The sequence below is a fragment of the Prionailurus bengalensis genome, chromosome E2, assembly GCF_016509475.1.
Source record: "Prionailurus bengalensis isolate Pbe53 chromosome E2, Fcat_Pben_1.1_paternal_pri, whole genome shotgun sequence".
Classification (NCBI taxonomy): Eukaryota; Metazoa; Chordata; class Mammalia; order Carnivora; family Felidae; genus Prionailurus; species Prionailurus bengalensis.
Genome location: NC_057352.1, coordinates 43,329,459 through 43,347,182, shown reverse-complemented (window position 1 = coordinate 43,347,182; position 17,724 = coordinate 43,329,459). Strand labels below are relative to the sequence as shown.

General features: G+C 40.2%; 1 protein-coding gene across 4 annotated transcripts in view; it reads left to right on the top strand.

The window, feature by feature from the left end:
* KCTD19 (potassium channel tetramerization domain containing 19) overlaps window positions 1–17,724 on the top strand; it is a 31,552-nt gene that overhangs the window by 649 nt on the left and 13,179 nt on the right. For all 4 annotated transcript variants that reach the window (XM_043599448.1, XM_043599447.1, XM_043599446.1 and 1 more), the window contains exons 2-3: window positions 4,273–4,569; window positions 17,297–17,447. In XM_043599448.1, coding sequence (XP_043455383.1) covers window positions 4,273–4,569; window positions 17,297–17,447 — 448 coding nt within the window. The remainder of the gene's footprint in view (window positions 1–4,272; window positions 4,570–17,296; window positions 17,448–17,724) is intronic.

Here is a 17,724-nt window from a genome sequence, read left to right as displayed (position 1 = left end):
AGATGATTATGCTAGGGCTACCCCATTTCCTGTAGTCAGTCTGACAAGAAGCCTTTTGCCCTTCAAGTACTACAGATCCTCAAGCTTGCCTATGACCGAGGGCTCTTCCCAGACTGGGATAGTTCTAACAAACTCCTGTGCAGTCTTTGGGAAGAAAACTCTAGAAAGAACAGCCATACCCTTAACTCCTACCTTCACTTCAGCGGGCACCTCTTGAGAGCTCACCTGTGGATAGGACATATATGTGTAAGAAGGAGGCAAGCTCTTGAGCCAATACACTCTTGTCAAAGCCTTTTTTAAATTTTATTTTATTTTATTTAATCTACATCCAAATTAGCATATAGTGCAACAGTGATTTCAGGAGTAGATTCCTTAATGCCCCTTACCCAATTAGCCCATCCCCCCTTCCACAACCCCTAAGCCTATCCTATTTTTTTTTTTAAATTTTTAAAAATATTTATTTATTTTTGAGAGACAGAGACAGAATGCGAGTGGGTTGGGGGCAGAGAGAGAGGGAGACACAGAATCCGAAGCAGGCATCAGGCTCCAAGTTGTCGACACAGAGCCCGACACAGGGCTTGAACCCACAAACAGTGAGATCATGACCTGAACCGAAGTCGGACGCTTAACCGACAGAGCCACCCAGGCGCCCCTGTCAAACCCTATCCTTAATAACAAAAGAGGAGAACAGAACTGTGACTCAGCTTCAAGGAGCTAGTGGGTTTTCTCTGGCAGCCCAAATCCATACAATCCATGTCACCTTTAAGGACAACAGAAAGTAAAATCAAGAGTTCTTGCATGTTTATGCTTTCTGGTCTAGGTGTGGGGACCTTAGTTACCATCAGTTTGTCATGTTCAGCCTTAGCCATGTTTAAGAAGGCCAGGGCTCAAAAGCCTAGATTAGCTCATTAGATGGGCTTTTCTTCCTCTGGTTCTGTGAATCATGGCACCATTTAAAAATTTGTAATCTTTCTCATGGCCCCTTTAACTCTTCTAGCCTCAAATATGGCATATATAATTGTTCTTCTTTATATATGAATATTTAGACCAGGCTTATTATAAAAGAACTCCACCCCCTTCTTTGTTGCATGCATTTATTTGCCTTCCTCAACTATTAAAATAGGAGATGCAGGTTTTGTTGAAGTGGCCTTTTCCTTTCTTAAACCACCACCTCTTTAACACTTTTTCCCCCCACCATTTTAACGCAAATTTTGAAACATTTAGATAGGTTGAAAGAACTATATAGTCACCACCTAGATTCTATAGTTAACATTTTGCTGTATATGTTTTATCATATGTCCATGTATTTATCCCTTTATCAATCCACATTGCTTTTTGATGCATTTCAAAATGTTGTAAGTATCAATACATTGCACCCCAGTTGCTTCAGCATGCATAATTTTTACCTAGAATTCAAAATTGTTTTATGGTTCTTTTTTAGGTATTATTTTATGTACTATTTGCCACCTTTTAAATTTTGTTTACAAGAGTAGTGCTCCTTGAGTGTTTATTTTAAAATCTGAAACAGATGATGTGTATGTTTGATGATTTGTATGTTTATATGTTCTACTTTTCTATAGTGTTGATAAGCTAGGCCATCTTAAGGCAAAATAGACAATTCACTTACGAATAGATAACCTTGAACTTTTAACAATGAGCTGAGGAAGGTTAATGATCTTTGCTGTCTTTGTATATATTAAAAGGAAACCATAGCATTCAGCTATCCTGTTATGGCCTCAATAATGTGATGTCTCTGCAGGTATGACCCCAAGAGAGCTCTGCATACGCTCAGTGGGGTGGGGAGTGCCTTCCTCATAATTCTCTTTTTTAAATGGCTTTATTAACATATAATTCCCATACTACAATTTACCATTTTAAAGTTTACAATCCAGTGGGTTTTAGTATATTTACAGAGTTGTGCAAGTAGTACTACAATCAATTTTACAACAGTTTCATTATCTGAGAAGGAAATTCCATACCTGTTACTAGTCACTGCCCATTTCCCCCACAACCTCTCCAACCCTGAGCCACCACTAATCTACTCTCTACAAATTTGCCTATTCTGCACATTACACATAGGTGGAATCATGTAATATGTGGTCTTTTGTTGCTGGCCTTCTTTTACTTAGCATAACATTTCAAGGTTTCATCTGAGTTGTAGCACATATCGGTACTTCCTTTTTATTGACAAATAATATTCCATTGTATGGATACACTACATTTTGTTTATTCATTCATCAGTTGATTGACATTGGGTTGTTTCTACTGTTTGTTATGAATAATGCTTCTATGAACATTTGTCTGTAAGTTTTTGTGTAGACCTAGGTTTTCATTTTTCTTGAGTTTATACCTAGAAGTGGAATTGCTGGGCCATATAGTAACTACGTATTTAACATTTTGAGGAACCACTGAACTGTTTTCCAGAGCAGCTGCACCATTTTACACTCCCACCAGCAGTGTAAAGGAGTTCCGATTTCTCCAGTCCTTGTCAACACTTGTTGTTACCTATCACTTTGATTCAGGTCCTCCTACTGGGTGGTGAAGTGGTATCTCACTGCAAGTTTTGATTTGCATATCCCTGATACCTACTGATGTTAAGTATCATTTCATGTGCTATTGACATTTGTGTATCTACTTTGGAGAAATGTCTTTTTAGAGTTTTTACCCGCCTCCCTTTAAATTTGCTTGTTCATCTTATTTCTATTATTGAATTGTAAGAGTTCTTTTTTAAAAAAAAAAATGTTTATTTTTGAGAGAGGGATAAAGAGCAAGAGCGGTGGGGGAGGGGGAATAGTGTGGAGGGGGGAGCAAGAGTAGGGAGAGAGAGGATCTGAAGTAGGCTCCAGGTTCTGAACTGTCAGCACAGAGCCCAACATGGGCCTTGAACTCACAAACCACAAGATATGACCTGAGCCAAAGGTGGAATGCTTAACTGCTTAACTGACTGAGCCACCCAGGCACTCGAGTTGTAAGAGTTTTTTATGTAGTCTAAATACAAGTTCTTTATTAGATATGTGATTTGTGAATATTTTGATCTATCATATGGGTTGTCTTTTTACTTTCTTGATGGTGTCCTTTGAAGTGCAAACATTTTTAATTTTGACGGACTTTTATTTATTTCACTTGTCATTTTGTATCTTATCTAAGAAAGCATTGCCTAATCCAAGATTATAAAGACTTTGTGTTTCTTTCTAAAGGTTTTATATTTTTAGCTCTTATTTTTTAGGTTTGGTCCACTTAGTATTAATTTTTGTGTATGGTGTGAGGTAGGGTTTTTAGTTTGGTTGGTTTTCTTTTTGCATGTGGATGTCCAATTGTCCTAGCATCATTTTTTGAAAAGGTATTCTTTACCCATTGAATTGCTTGACTCCCTTATCAAATTCATAACCATATGTTTCCTTACACTAATAGCACACTATCTTGATTGCTATACCTTTTTAGTTACTTTTGAAAGTGGGAAGTATGAATCATCAAATTTTGTTCTCCTTTTTCAAGATTTTTTTTTTTTTTTTTACTATTCTGCGTCCTTTGTATTTCCATATGGATTTTAACATCAGCTTGTCAATTTTTGCAGAAAAAAGGCAGCTGGAATTTTTATAGGGATTGTGTTCAATCTATAGATCAATTTGGAGGGTATTGCAGTCTTAGCAGTATTAAGTCTTCTGATTCATAAATATGAGATGTTTTTCCATTTACTTAGGTCTTTAAATTTTTTTTTTCAACAGGGGCGCCTGGGTGGCTCAGTTGGTTGAGCGTCTGGCTTTGGCTCAGGTCATGATCTCACAGTTTGTGTGTTCCAGCCCCACATCGGGCTCTGTGCTGACAGCTTGGAGCCTGCTTCGAATTCTGTGTCTCCCTCTCTCTCTGCTCCTCCCCTGCTCATGCTCTGTCTGTCTCTCTCCTTCAAAAATAAATAAAAACATTAAAAACATTAAAATTCTTTTCAACAGTGTTTTGAACTTTTCAGAGTACAAGTATTACACTTCTTTTGTAAATGTATTCCTAAATATTTTGTTTTTTTGATATATTGTTTTCTTAATCTCATTTTTGGATTGTTCATTGCTAGTATATAAAAATACAATTGATGATATATTGATCTATACCCTTCACCCCGTTGAGTTCATTTCTCATAATTTTCTAGTGAATTCCTTAGGATTTTCTATATGCAAGGTCACATCATCTACAAATAGAGATAGTTTTACTTCTTCCATTTCAGTATGGACGCTTTTTGTTTCTTTTTCTTGCATAGCTCTGTTTTCATTCTCCCTTTAGGAGGAGCCTGGCATGCCTCATGAATCAGCAGAGGATTTGTTTCATTTCAACGTTGGGGGCTGGCATTTCTCAGTTCCCAGAAGTAAACTTGCTCAGTTCCCAGACTCCTTGCTGTGGAAAGAGGCTTCAGCCTTGACTTCTTTGGAAAGCCAGAGGCTATTCATCGACAGAGATGGTTCCACATTTAGGCACGTGCACTATTACCTCTACACCTCCAAACTCTCCTTCTCCAGTTGTGCTGAACTGAACTTACTCTATGAGCAAGCACTGGGTTTGCAGCTGATGCCTTTGCTGCAGGTAAGATACTCTTGTCTTCCAGGAGTGATCAGTAACATAGGCCTTATAGCACTAAATGTTGTGTCCTTTCAAATACTGGTTTCTGGGATGACCCTGTTAATGGGGAAGTGTGATGAGTGAGTTAAAGTAATAAATAATACACTGGAAATGCATGTCCTGAATAAAGGCTTTCATCCTGACTCTGCCTTATCTATACCAGTACCCACCACAGACCCAGGATAGGACTTAACCAACTGCTGAGAGGGTGCCCTTGACTTTTGAAAATCCTATTTTAAGATTCTTCTTGAATCTTAACTTTCCTCCTAACTACAGAAACCACTTCTGTGGCTTCTCTTAAGTAGTTTATTCTTAGTTTTTGGACAATGATTTTTTTTTTTAACTAGAAAAGCTAAATATTATGGCTAGAAAGGACCATTGGCCATGCTCCATATTAATTCCACTGTCTGGACAAAGTGTTGTTTACTCCATCTCCACAAGCACTGAGCCAGCAAGTCACAGTTCAGCTTAGGGCACTACCAGCTGTGCCTCCCCAACACATCTTAGAAGAAAATTGAAATAGACAGTGCATGTTTGGGTCATATAGGAATAAGAACATTTCATACTGTGTGTTTTTATAGATATTCCTTTCTAAGTAATTTAATGTTTTTTTTTCATAAGTTACTATGTATTTGGAAATCAAAACCCTTCACATACTCCAATGCAAGTTGATGGTAGTATTCTTTTCATTTATTTTTCTTTTATTTTTTAAAGTTTATTTATTTATTTTGAGAGAGAGAGAGAGAGAGAGAGAGAGAGAGCAAGCAAGCAGGGCTGGGGCAGAGAAAGAGGGAGAGTCTCAAGAGGGAGAGTCTCAAGGGAGATGTGGGGCTTGATTCCATGAAACCATGAGATCATGACCTGAACTGAATCAGATGCTTAATCGACTGAACCACCCAGGCACCCCTTCTTTTTATTTGTTTAAAGCTACCCACCTGAAACAAAATTTTTTTCAACTACCCCTGGAGTGGAGTGCTAGAATTGCTTACAAGTGGCTTCAAAATTACTTAAATGGCCTCACATGTCAGGATTACTGATGACTTTATGCCAAGGCACCATTTTGTGAGGAAAAGAAGGGAATCATTTGTTCATTGCAGAAAATCAAAGAGATCAAGGCAATTTTTGAACCATTTTAAAGAACACAAGCCTATTATACAAACAGTTTATAAAGCCCTTTAAGTCCTTTCCTGTCCTCACTTCCCATTGAAACAACATCTGTCTGGGAAGCAACTTCAGAATGGGATGTAGCAACTTAGAGGCCAATGAGCTGGTCCAGTTGCCAAGTTCCAAGTTGTGTGAGCAGAAGTATTTGAAGAATCATGTGGATCTGCCTCCCTAAAAGATATAATAAAACAAGTGCTTATGTTTTAGAAATAGTGTTTTCAAAGAAATAAACATTTAGGCTGGGCTAACTGAAGTGATGTTTATTCTTTGAAGAAGAGTATAAATACAGCTGAAGAATCAATGGCCATCTCAAGCAAATCAACAGTCTCACACATTTCCATCACTTTCCCCATTGCTAAGGCCTGCCCATATATTCAGGTTCTTTGATAAATGTACAGATGCTTTGCTTGGAGAAAATGGAATTTTCCAATTATTAGTCTAAAGACTTTCCGCAGGCAGCGCAATTTAATTCATTCAGCCAGTATTTACTGAAAACATTTTGGGTACCAGAAATTATTCCTGTGGGCCTTAAGAAAAACATGGTATGAACCAATAAAAATAAGATGTCACAAGTAATTTTAAACTTTCAGCAGCCATATTTAAAAAATTAAAAAGTGACACTAAATTTAATAATATATCTTATTTAACTCAATATACTTAAAATACTATCATTTCGGGGCGCCTGGGTGGCTCAGTCGGTTGAGCGTCCGACTTCGGCTCAGGTCACAATCTCGCGGTCCGTGGGTTCGAGCCCTGCGTCGGGCTCTGGGCTGATGGCTCAGAGCCTAGAGCCTGCTTCTGATTCTGTGTCTCCCTCTCTCTCTGCCCCTCCCCCGTTCGTGCTCTGTCTCTCTCTGTCTCAAAAATAAATAAATGTTAAAAAAAAATTAAAAAAAAATACTATCATTTCAACATGTAATAAGTATTTTAAAACTGATATATTTTACATTTTTTGTACTAAATCTTCAAAATCTGATGTGTTTTATACTTATAATACATCTCAGATTCAGATGATTGCATTTCAAGTACTCAGTAGTCACATGTGGCTAATGGCTATCATATTAGCACATATCTAAACTGTTCTTAAGTGTTGGCACTCCTCACTGTAGTATCCCTCAGATTTAACTCCTAGTAAAAAAAATGGGACTCTGCCACCTGCTAACTAATGGCTAAAGTAACTAAAGTTACTACACACTCAGCAGATCACATATCGTACTCAGAATTTTCTGTTACACAGTAGGCTTTTTTTGGAAAGCCACGTAGAAGAACAAACCATCAGAATGAGATGGGAAGCTTCTGGAGTACAGACACCTTGTCTCACACTGCTGCTATACTCTCCACCACTCCTTATCCCCCCACATTTCCACTCTTTCTCTTTCCCACCCTTCTTCACCTGCCCACTCTACCTCCTTTCAGTCTGTAGCTTTGGCCTCCAAAGGACACACTCAGTATCTATTACACTCAGAATCTATCTACGCTTGATTCCAAGTGTAACATTTATTGTGTATTGAGCACCAATCAAGGGCCAAGCACTGGAGATATAGGAATGAACCATATAGCCATACAATGTCAGGTAGAGGTAAATACTATGAAGAATAGAACAGTGCTTCATGTGTAATAGTGAAGGAAGACGGCATTTCTGTATTGTAGGACTTCTTGAGGTTTCAGAGTGTGCTTATATGATTTTCTTTTTGTGCGTGTAGTTTTTATTCTGTCAGTCACTGCCCTTGTAGTATTGGAGCTTAGTTGAAAGAATAAAACATTTATATCTAACCTGCTTGTTTTTAAATGTACAAATGTGTAGTATGTGGAAAGGAGATAGCAAGTGACTGAGACCAAGGAAGCTACTCCTTTAGGAAGAGTGGTAAGGGTGGGCCTCAATGACAAGGCAACATTTGAGCAAAACCTGCAGGAGAAATAAGTCATGCTGATGTCTGAGTTAAGAGTTTCCAGGCATAAGGAAAGGCACATAAAAACACCCTGAGGTTAGAGTGACTTGAAAGAGGCAATCTCAGAGGCTGGTACAATGAAAGGTAGAAGATCGAAGGTAGATAGATGGTGAGGTCAGAGGAAGCCAGGGGGCAGATCTTACAGAGTCTTATAGGCCACATTAAAGATATAAGATCTATTCCAAATGTTATAGGTAGCTTTGGGAGATACTTAAAGAAGTAAACTGATCAAATTTAAGTTTTAAAAGATTATTGGACCTTGGGTTAAGCAATGGTTTCTCAGGTTCAACACCAAAAGCACAAGCAACCAAAGAAAAAATATATAAATTGGACTTCATCAAAGTTAAAAACTTTTGTGCTTCAAAGGACACCATCAAGAAAGTGAAAAAGACAACCCAGAGAATGAAACAAAAAATTTGCAAATCACATATCTGATAAGGGACCTGTAAGCAGAATATATAAAGCACTCTTACAACTAAACAATAAAAAGACAATCATATTTTAAAATGTGTAAAGGATTTGAGTAGACATTTCTCCAAAGAATATATACAAATGGGGAATAAGCACATGAAAAAATGTTTAACATAGTTAGCCATCAGGGAAATGCAAATGCAAACCACAATGAGATATCACTTCACACCACTAAGATGGCTATCATCAAAAAGACAGGCTAAGGGTGCCTAGGGGGCTCAGTTGGTTAAGCCTCCCTCTTGATCTTGGCTCAAGTCATGATCTCACCGTCCTGAGATGGAGCCCAGTGTGCACTGACAGTGCCAAACCTGCTTGGGATTCTCTACCTCTCTATCTGCCTCCCTCCCTCTCTCTCTCTCTCTCCCTCCTCTCCCTCCCTCCCTCTCTCTCTCTCAAAAGAGATGAGTAAATAAGAGAGAGAGAGAGAGAGAGAGAGAGAGGCAGTAACAGGTGTTGGCAAGGATGTGGAGAAATCGGAACCTTCATACACTGCTAATGGGAATGTAGATTTGTACAGTTTCTTTGGAAAACAGTCTGACAGTTTCTAAAAAAGTTAAAGAGTTATGATGTGACCCAGTTAATTCCCCTTCTAGGTATATACCCAAGAAAAATTAAAACTTATGTCCACACAAAAACTTGTAGACAAATGTTCATAGCAGCATTACTCATAGTAGTCAAAGAGTAGAAGCAATCCTTATGTTCATCAGCTGATGAATAGGCAAACAAATGTATATCCATCTATACAAATGAATATTATTTGTCAATAAAAAGAGATGAAGTGAAGTGTCTGGGTGGTTCAGTCAGTTGAGCATCCGACTTTGGCTCAGGTCATGATCTTGCAGTTCAAGAGTTCGAGCCCCACATCGCACTGTGTGCCAACAGCTCAGGGCCTGAAGCCTTCTGGATTCTGTGTCTCCCTCTCTTTCTGCCCCTCCCCTGCTCACACTCTGTCTCTGTCTCTCTCTCAAAAATAAACATTAAAAAAAAATTTTTTAACGTTTTTTTATTTATTTTTGAGACAGGGAGAGACAGAGCATGAAAGGGGAGGGTCAGAGAGAGGGAGACACAGAATCCGAAACAGGCTCCAGGCTCTGAGCTGTCAGCACAGAGCCCTACGTGGGGCTCAAACTCACGGACCGCGAGATCATGACCTGAGCCAAAGTCGGCCGCTTAACCGACTGAGCCACCCAGGTGCCCCCTAAAAAAATTTTTAAGGAATGAAGTACTGATACATGTAACAACAAGGATAAACTTTGAAACATTATGCTAAGTTAAAGAAGCCAGACTCAAATATATTGTATGATTCCATTTATATAAAATGTACATAATAGGTAAAGTTATAGAGACAGAAAGTAGATTAGCTGTTGCCTGGAGCTAAGGTAGAGGGTGGGAAGGCTAGGGTGGGCAGGATTGGCAATGACTGTTAATGGGTGCAGAGTTACTTTTTAGGATGTTGAAATAGATTGTGGTGATGATTGCACAATTCTGTGAACACATTAAAAACCATTGAACTGTACAATTTAAATTGGAGATTTTATCATTCATATTATATATGTGAATACATTTCACATTAAATATATTTCAATAACACTATTTAAAAAATCATTGACTTCTGTCCTGATATTAGACGAGGAATCATCAAACTATAGCCCATAGACGAAATTCAGCCCACTACCTTTTTATACAACCTGTTAGCTATGACTGATTTTTACATTTTTTAGATGGTTGAAAGACCAAAAGAAAAATATTTTGTGGCACATAAAAATTATATGAAACTCAAACTTCAGTGTCCATTAAGTTTTTTCTTTAATTTTCTTTATTTTTGAAGGAGAGAGAGACAGAGCATGAGCAGGGGCAGAGAGAGAGGGAGATAGAATCCAAAGCAGGTTGTAGGCTCTGAGCTGTCAGCACAAAGCCCGATGTGAGGCTCGAACTCACGAGCAGTGAAATCATGACCTAAGCTGAAGTCAGACGCCCAACTGACAGAGCCACCCAGGCACCCCTGTGTCCATTAAGTTTTACTGGAACACAGCCATGCTCATTTGTTTACGTATTATTTATAGCTGCTCTTGAGCTACATACAATACAGAGTTGAATAGTGGCAACAGGAACCATATTCTCAAAGCCTAAAATATTTGCTCTCTGCCCTTTTACAGAAAAAAATTTGCTGACCCCTGGCCAGTGAAGAGTGGGACACAGGAAGAAGCAGGAAGACCAGTTAGTTAGGAGGTTCCTATAGCATCCAGATAAAAGATAGTGGTAGTTTGGCCTAAGGTGGTAAAAGAAGTGTTCAAATTCTGGATGTATCTTGATAAAACTGACACAGTTTGCTAATGAATCGTTGGTAGAATGAGAAAGAATAGATAATTCTTTTGTATACTGAGCAGTAAGATGAATGGTGGATTCCAAAGAATGTGCAGGTTTAGGGGGAGAAATCAGGAGTTAGGATTTGAATGTGTTAAGTTTGAGAGGCAAGAAAAGGGTATTTATTAAACATCCAAGTGGTCATGGTGAGAAGGCAGCTCAATCGTATAAGTTTTGGAATTCATGGGAGCAATCTGATCTAGAGGTATAAATCTGGGAGTCATCAAAGCTGGTATGTAAATCTATTAGCCTGGATGTTCACAGAGGAAGTACAGAGTAGCTATTCCAGGTCTGTACATTAACATTATAGTGCTTCCTAGAACTTTCTCTGTAATTTGGGGAGTCCCCTTTGCCTAAATATAAACTGCTTCAAGCCTCTCACAAGCTATCAGCCTGGTTGAGAGTCATAGCTGCTACTGCAGTGTGAAATTTCTCTTCAGGGTCACTCACAAGAGTTCAAAGTTCTTGGCAGACTGTCGATTCCTTTACTTGCCCCCTTGAACCCCACTGAGGACTTAGTATGATAGTACATGCTACTTGCGTTTCCTTTTCCATCACCATCTGGCGACTTCTACGCTCGGAAACTTAAATTATTCTTCCTATAAGCATTCTGCTACCAGCAAGCAACCCGAATACACCTGCACTTCTTGTGTTCAAGGGAGCCAGAGAGTTTTTATGTTGATCACACAAATGATGCTTTCAAGAAAACAGACAAGGGACAGTCTCACAGTTTCTATTACTCACGATGTTAAGACAGATTACCACTGTGGTCTTGGAAAGGAAGATTACATAAACAGTAGATATTCATCCCAACAGTGTAGCTTGTCTGTAGATATGGGTAAGTGGACAACCCTGGACCTGGCAACTGCTTGCCTGGACTCATAGCCTAACACATACCCAAACCTATGTTCTTGTGTGGGCACTCACACACACACTTTGAAATCCAGCCATGTCCCTAAGCACCCCAAACACCACCTCTCCACACCTTTTTACTTGGTGTTCCTTCTTCCTAGAATGCTTCCCCTTTAAGATTTACCCTAAATGTGGTCCAAGGGAAGTCTAGCCTGACACTTCTAGGCGGAGTTTTTGTCTCTCTGCTCTCAGAGTTAATTCCTGTCACCTATCAATGTTAATTCTGTTTGGATCAAGTATTCATAGGTCTTTCTCCCTCACTGGCCTGTATTCTTTTCATGTTTGCATTTCTAGTATCTCATAGTACCCAACCTGTAACAGGTGTTTAACAAACATCCACTGAGAGAACACTGAATGATGCACCCAAGATGACCTATGAAGGCTAAATCTACTTCTGCAGGGTCAGGGCACTGGAACTGGCAGTGGAGGGACAGGTTTGTGTCTTATTTGACTTCCTTGGCTGATTGCAGCTGTTCTGCATATCCTTTTGTTCTACTAACCTTGCTTCCCTTGAGCTGCAGATTGATGCTGGCCTTCCTTGTTTTTACAAGACAGTTGCAAGTCCCCACTCCCCCACCCCCAGATCCCTCCAACAGGCCACATCAGAGCTTAAGGCATCTCTAAGCACTGGTTGTACTTGGAAAACCTCCATTAAGTCCCAGAGTTCTTCCAGTAGTGCATTTGTCAGCCATCTTTTGGCAGCCATACATATACACATACACACTTGCCCCCATGCCATTAGTCTTACATTGCTTCTGATTGACAAATTTTTTCACTACTATCTAGACCAAAAGTGACATTAATTATCCCTGTGCTAGTAATTAGCCATTTGAATTTATATCTATATTTCCCTAAAGAAATCCTCCCTTTAGTAACTTTCTAGGTCTTGCATATGAATATTAAAAGTCATAGAAGTAATATTCAGGCAGATAGAAGTAGAATTGAAGTCCACAGAAGACTAGTCAAATACTCTGTGACAATTTCAGTTAACGAACCCAAAGAACACTAGGAAGCTAGGCTCTCTGAAATTCTCTTCACTCATTCATTACTTCATTCATTCCATGAAAATGTATTGAGATTCCTCAGGCACTGTTGTGGGTGCTGCAAATAAAGCAGAGAACAAACCAGGCAAGATCATCATGGTATTGGAGGTTTTATCTACTAGGGGAGACTAGCAGATGTTAAATAAATAAGTAGGTGTTATTGAGAACAATAAAGCAGAGTGAGGGGTTTAGGGAATGTGTTCTTTGGGTTCCTATAGCACCTAAATGGCTTCCCACAAGAAGGCCTTGTGTTTCTAGAAGCCAGAGCGAGGACTGGCTGAGAGAATTTAGAAGACAACCCAGTTGGGACACCTGGGTGGCTCAGTTGGTTGAGCGTCTGACTTCAGCTCAGGTCATGATCTTGCCGTCTGTGGGTTTGAGCCCCACGTTGGGCTCTGTGCTGACAGCTCACAGCCAGCCTGGAGCCTGCTTTGGATTCTGTGTCTCCCTCTCTCTCTGCACCTCCCCTGCTTGCACTCCATCTCTCTCTCTCAAAAAAAAAAAAAAAAAAAAAGACAACCTAGTTAAGGCTCCTGGGCCTAGTGCATGCAGCACGACTTGACTGGCAGGAATTGTGATCTCTTAGGATTTATTTGTATGTTTTTCTTTTTTAAGATTTTTCAAACATACCTTTCTTGGAGAGAATGGTACAGCTCACACTTCACATTTACAGAAATGGCAAGAAATGGAGATTTCACGTCTACAAAATAGGTCATTCTCCCCTCAGCTAATACATCTCTCAAGCTAGTTGGACTATCAGTACTGACCCACCCCACAGGATATACCTGGGTACCAACCAAACAGCACTTCCAAAAAGGGCATCTAGGCCCAGAACAATAGGTTGTTCTCCAAGACAGGGATTTCCCTCCCCCAATAGGTCCCTTCCACAATGGCCAATACAGAGTTGATCAAAGGCACTGTTGTTTCCTCCATTGGGACAGAATTTCAGGATTTGAATCTGCAAGTGAAACACAAATGGCAAGTTCAAGTTCTTCTGATGCTGTCAGCTTAGTATGGGTTTTGAATGGTCCACTGTCGCTTGCAGGCTCTCCCTAGTTTTACTCTTTTTTCTTGCTACTTCACCCAACATCTTTTGATCCATCACCAATCAGACTGAAGTTGAGACTCTTCTTCCTGTCATCCTGTCTCCTTCTTCTCCTTCATCCTTGTCCCTCTCCCCCTTAGATCTTCCCTCTGGACTCTAGGTCCCAAGTTGGAATCACTGTCTTCACTGCCCTCTGAACTCTCTGAGCACTGCCCATTGTAATCCTATGTTAGCTTTTCCTGTGGTTTTGGATATTCAACATCTTTGGATACTCAGTTTTTGTGAATGTAGTCTGCTTCTCTGCCAGCTCATTTTGGGCTCCCTCATGTCTCATTTTGCTTTTATTTCCAGAGGACTCAGCCTTCTAGCTCTCCATTTATGTGAATTCTTTCATTTAACGCAGCAGTTAAGCACTTACTACACATCGGGTTCTAGACTAGAAGCTGGGATGCATCAAGTCAGTCCTTCCTCCCAAAGCCTGAAAGAACAGGCCTGACATCAAGCCACAGAGACCCAGATGGAGAAGTTCAGAAGAGTCTATGGGAACAAAAGAGGATGACCTGCTCTAGCTAGGGTAGGCTCCAGGCTTTTCAGGCAGTGAAGGGAGGAGAGAAGTGTTCTGGGAAGAGGAAATGGTATATATAAAATTGAGGAGTCATTACAGAACATGGTGTGTCTTTGGAGTTTTGTGGACTTGAGTATCACTGATGATGCAGTGCAGACAGAATGGCAGAAGATGAAGCTGGAAAGGTAGTTTGGGATCTGACCATTAAGTGGAAGGAAATTAGGGGCACCTGGGTGTTTCAGTCAAGCATCTGACTTTGGCTCAGGTCATGATCTCGTGGTTTGTGGGTTTGAGCCCTGTATCAGGCTCTGTGCTGACAGTGCAGAGTCTGCTTGGGATTCTCTCTCTCCTCCTCTGTCTCTCTGTCCTTCCCCCACTTGCACTCTCTCTCTTCAAAATAAAGAAATAAACTTAAAAAAAGGAAATTAACATTATATTATTTCCTTTAATCCTTACAACATCTTCCAGATTTTACTATCTCGACTTTGCCTATGAGGAGCCTGAGGCTTCTAGATGTTAAGTGACAGATGGGAGGCAGGTGGTCAAGAGCAGTGGTTAAGAGCACGGACTCTAGAATCCTGGGTTCCATTTGTAGCATTTCCTCTTACTTGGGGAACTGAGTACTCATTCTCTTCTTGGGTCTTGTTTCCCATTTGCTAAAAGGGAATGATAATAGTAAAACCTACTTTGTGTGTGTAAGGAGGGCATTAGGAGAATTCAGTTTTAAAATGCCTGGGTAGGGGTGCCTGACTGGATCAGTTAGTAGAGTGTGAGACTCTTGATCTTGGGGGTGAGTTCAAACCCCACATTGGATGTAGAGATTACTTAAAAGATAAAATCTTAAAAAAAAAAAAAAAAGTGCCTGCTCTTAAGTGACCAAGCAAGATTCAAACCCCAGTCTGTCTGAGTTCAAGGCTCCATGCTTGTTGTGTATATCTTGCTGCCTCCAATGATTGTGAAGGACCTCGCATGCAATGCTAAAAAGAATTTGGATGCCCCATAGGTAGTGGGGAACACCGAAGTTTTTTAAGATGGAGACTGGTTTGGACTCATTTGCATGTTCGAAAGATACACTGTATGGAAAGGACCTGGGGGTGAGAGGACCAGGACTGGGGAAAGGGAAAGGAGGAAGTGGGTGGAGCAGAAAGCAGGGGATGGAGTCACAGGGCTTGCTGACTGACTGAGTGGAGATAGTGTGACTATCAGTCAAGTTACAGTTCCTGCTTTAAATCCTTCAATGGCTTCACTTAACCAGGAGATATATGAAACTCCTCAGCTCAGCTTACAGAGCTGTTCACTCTCTGGCTCTTGTTTACTGCTCTAGACTCATCTCCCTCACTTCCTCAACCTCCATACACCTTAAAGCTACAAACAAGGCACAGAGGCAGGTGACTTAGTGTATATCTCTACCTACCATCTTCCCACCCTGTCCTGTCCCTCCTGTGCAGTCACTGTTTTCTTTGTCCCTTTTCTCAGTACAAATACTACATTATATATTATAATAATATAATTTATTATTATTATCATCATCATCGTTATCATCTCATTTTAACTCAATAATCCTGCTCAGTCACTGATGCAGAAACTGTTCCAGTCTGTCACCTTCCTAGAACCTCAGTTTTATTTCTTTGCCTGAGGCCAACTACTCCGTCATACAGAAATCCATCTCTCACCAGTTTCCCTCCTCAGGATAGCTGACAGCTTCACATAGAAGCTAAAGTTGTGTGCAATCCTGAGCAAAGAGGGACAAGAAAGCCTATATTTTCTTCCAGTGCTGTGGAAAGAAATCCTAGGTTCCTGGAGCTCCTGAAACTTCAAAAACAATGCTGGCTCTTATCTCAGTATATGTAAATTGTTGGTTTTCTTGTCTTTTCTCATCTTTCCCTCAAACTGAGAGCTCCTTGAGTCCAGGGGCAGTATCTGTGGCCCTGGTGATACACAAGCATTTCGTAAATGAATGAATGACAGACTCTCTTCTGGTGTCACACACACACTATTCTTCTCTCCCATTACTCAGTGCTCCCAGGAAAGCACTTCCAACAACCCCGACATTTTCCAATCCTTCCACAAGTCCACCGGCCACCTAAAGTGAGGATGAATTCTCCCACTTCTAGTCTCCTTTCAGAGTTTAAGCAGTTATGTGGGTGCACTTTAGAGGTATGGCCACCAGAGGGCCCTCTCAAAGCTCGGGATTCCTATGACCAGCTTCACCAGAGTTTCATCTGGTAGTTTAGATTAGAAGCAGGTTCTTTTATTAGTATCATACTGAATCTAAGGTGTTCTGTTGATTTTGAGGCTCTTAGAGAAAAAAGTTGTCACATGATGCCTTTCAAAGACAACTTTTCCAGCTATCGCTAGTATTTGATGGGAAAATACTATTTTCTTCTAGAGTAGGTACAGGAAAAATGGGCTTGATGTTATGATAAGCTGCCCCCTGTACAGGACTTTTGAAGGAAAATGGGTCCTTGAGTGAAGGGCGGCATGAGCCCACCCTCTGCTCTGAGCTTCATCCCTGCCTATCTGGGGTGCTCCACTCGAGCCTCAGCCCACCCTGGTCACCTGCTCCTTCAGGTACAGAAGCTCTGGACGTGAAAGACTACTTGAGCAAGTCACAAATCCTTTAACCTCAACTGTCTCATCAGTAAAATGGGAATGCAGACATTTACCACATCTATCTCACAGAGCTATGTCAGGGTAAATGAGCAAATGTATGTGAAAGTGCTTTGAAAAATGTGGTACCCTGTGCTACCTCCAATTCCCTGCTTAGATCACGTTCCAGGATTAGGATGAACACAAACAATAAGCAGATCACAGCAACTCTAACAGTTCAAAGGGTTTTTAAACTGTTGAGGGGAAATGATAGAAAATCTCAAGCTTTCAATGATTAAATATAAATTACTCTTTAGCTTATATAAGATAACTTTCTATCAATCAGTATAAAATTATAACCCAAAAATATTGTTTAAAAAAAATAAGAGAAATAGTCCCTGAAATTTTGAATATTAGCATGTCATCTTATAGACCTAAATTTTTATATTTATGTATGATTGACTAAATTTATTTCAAAACACTTTATCAAAGTAAAACACATACTATCTTTCCTGGTACTTTGCCCTAGAACTGGTAGATAGTTACATGATTTAGAATTTTCAAGGTAGTAATTTTCTGTATCTAACAGACTCTAGATAATCTGAAGGAAGGGAAACACCACCTACGTGTACGGCCTGCAGACATACCTGTTGCTGAGAGAGCATCTTTGAACTACTGGCGAACGTGGAAGTGTATCAGCAAACCCTCAGAATTTCCTATAAAAAGCCCAGCCTTCACAGGTATACCTACAGGCTGACCCATCCTATAGCCCACACCAGCTTCCCTTCTCCTCATCCTAACAGAAGTGGCTTCCATCCAGAGAATACTCTGATTTTTGAACTAGTTCTGGATGATTTCTTTACCTCTCCGTCATCTCCTTTGATCTTGTACCTTGCCACATGCCTTCTTCAAGGCTGCTTACCCCTGGAACTAAACATCCTCTTCCACGTTCATTTCTCTGCATAGTGGTTTTACTTGGGCAAGGCTGGGCTGCATTCTGCCCCCTCCTAGTAGTCA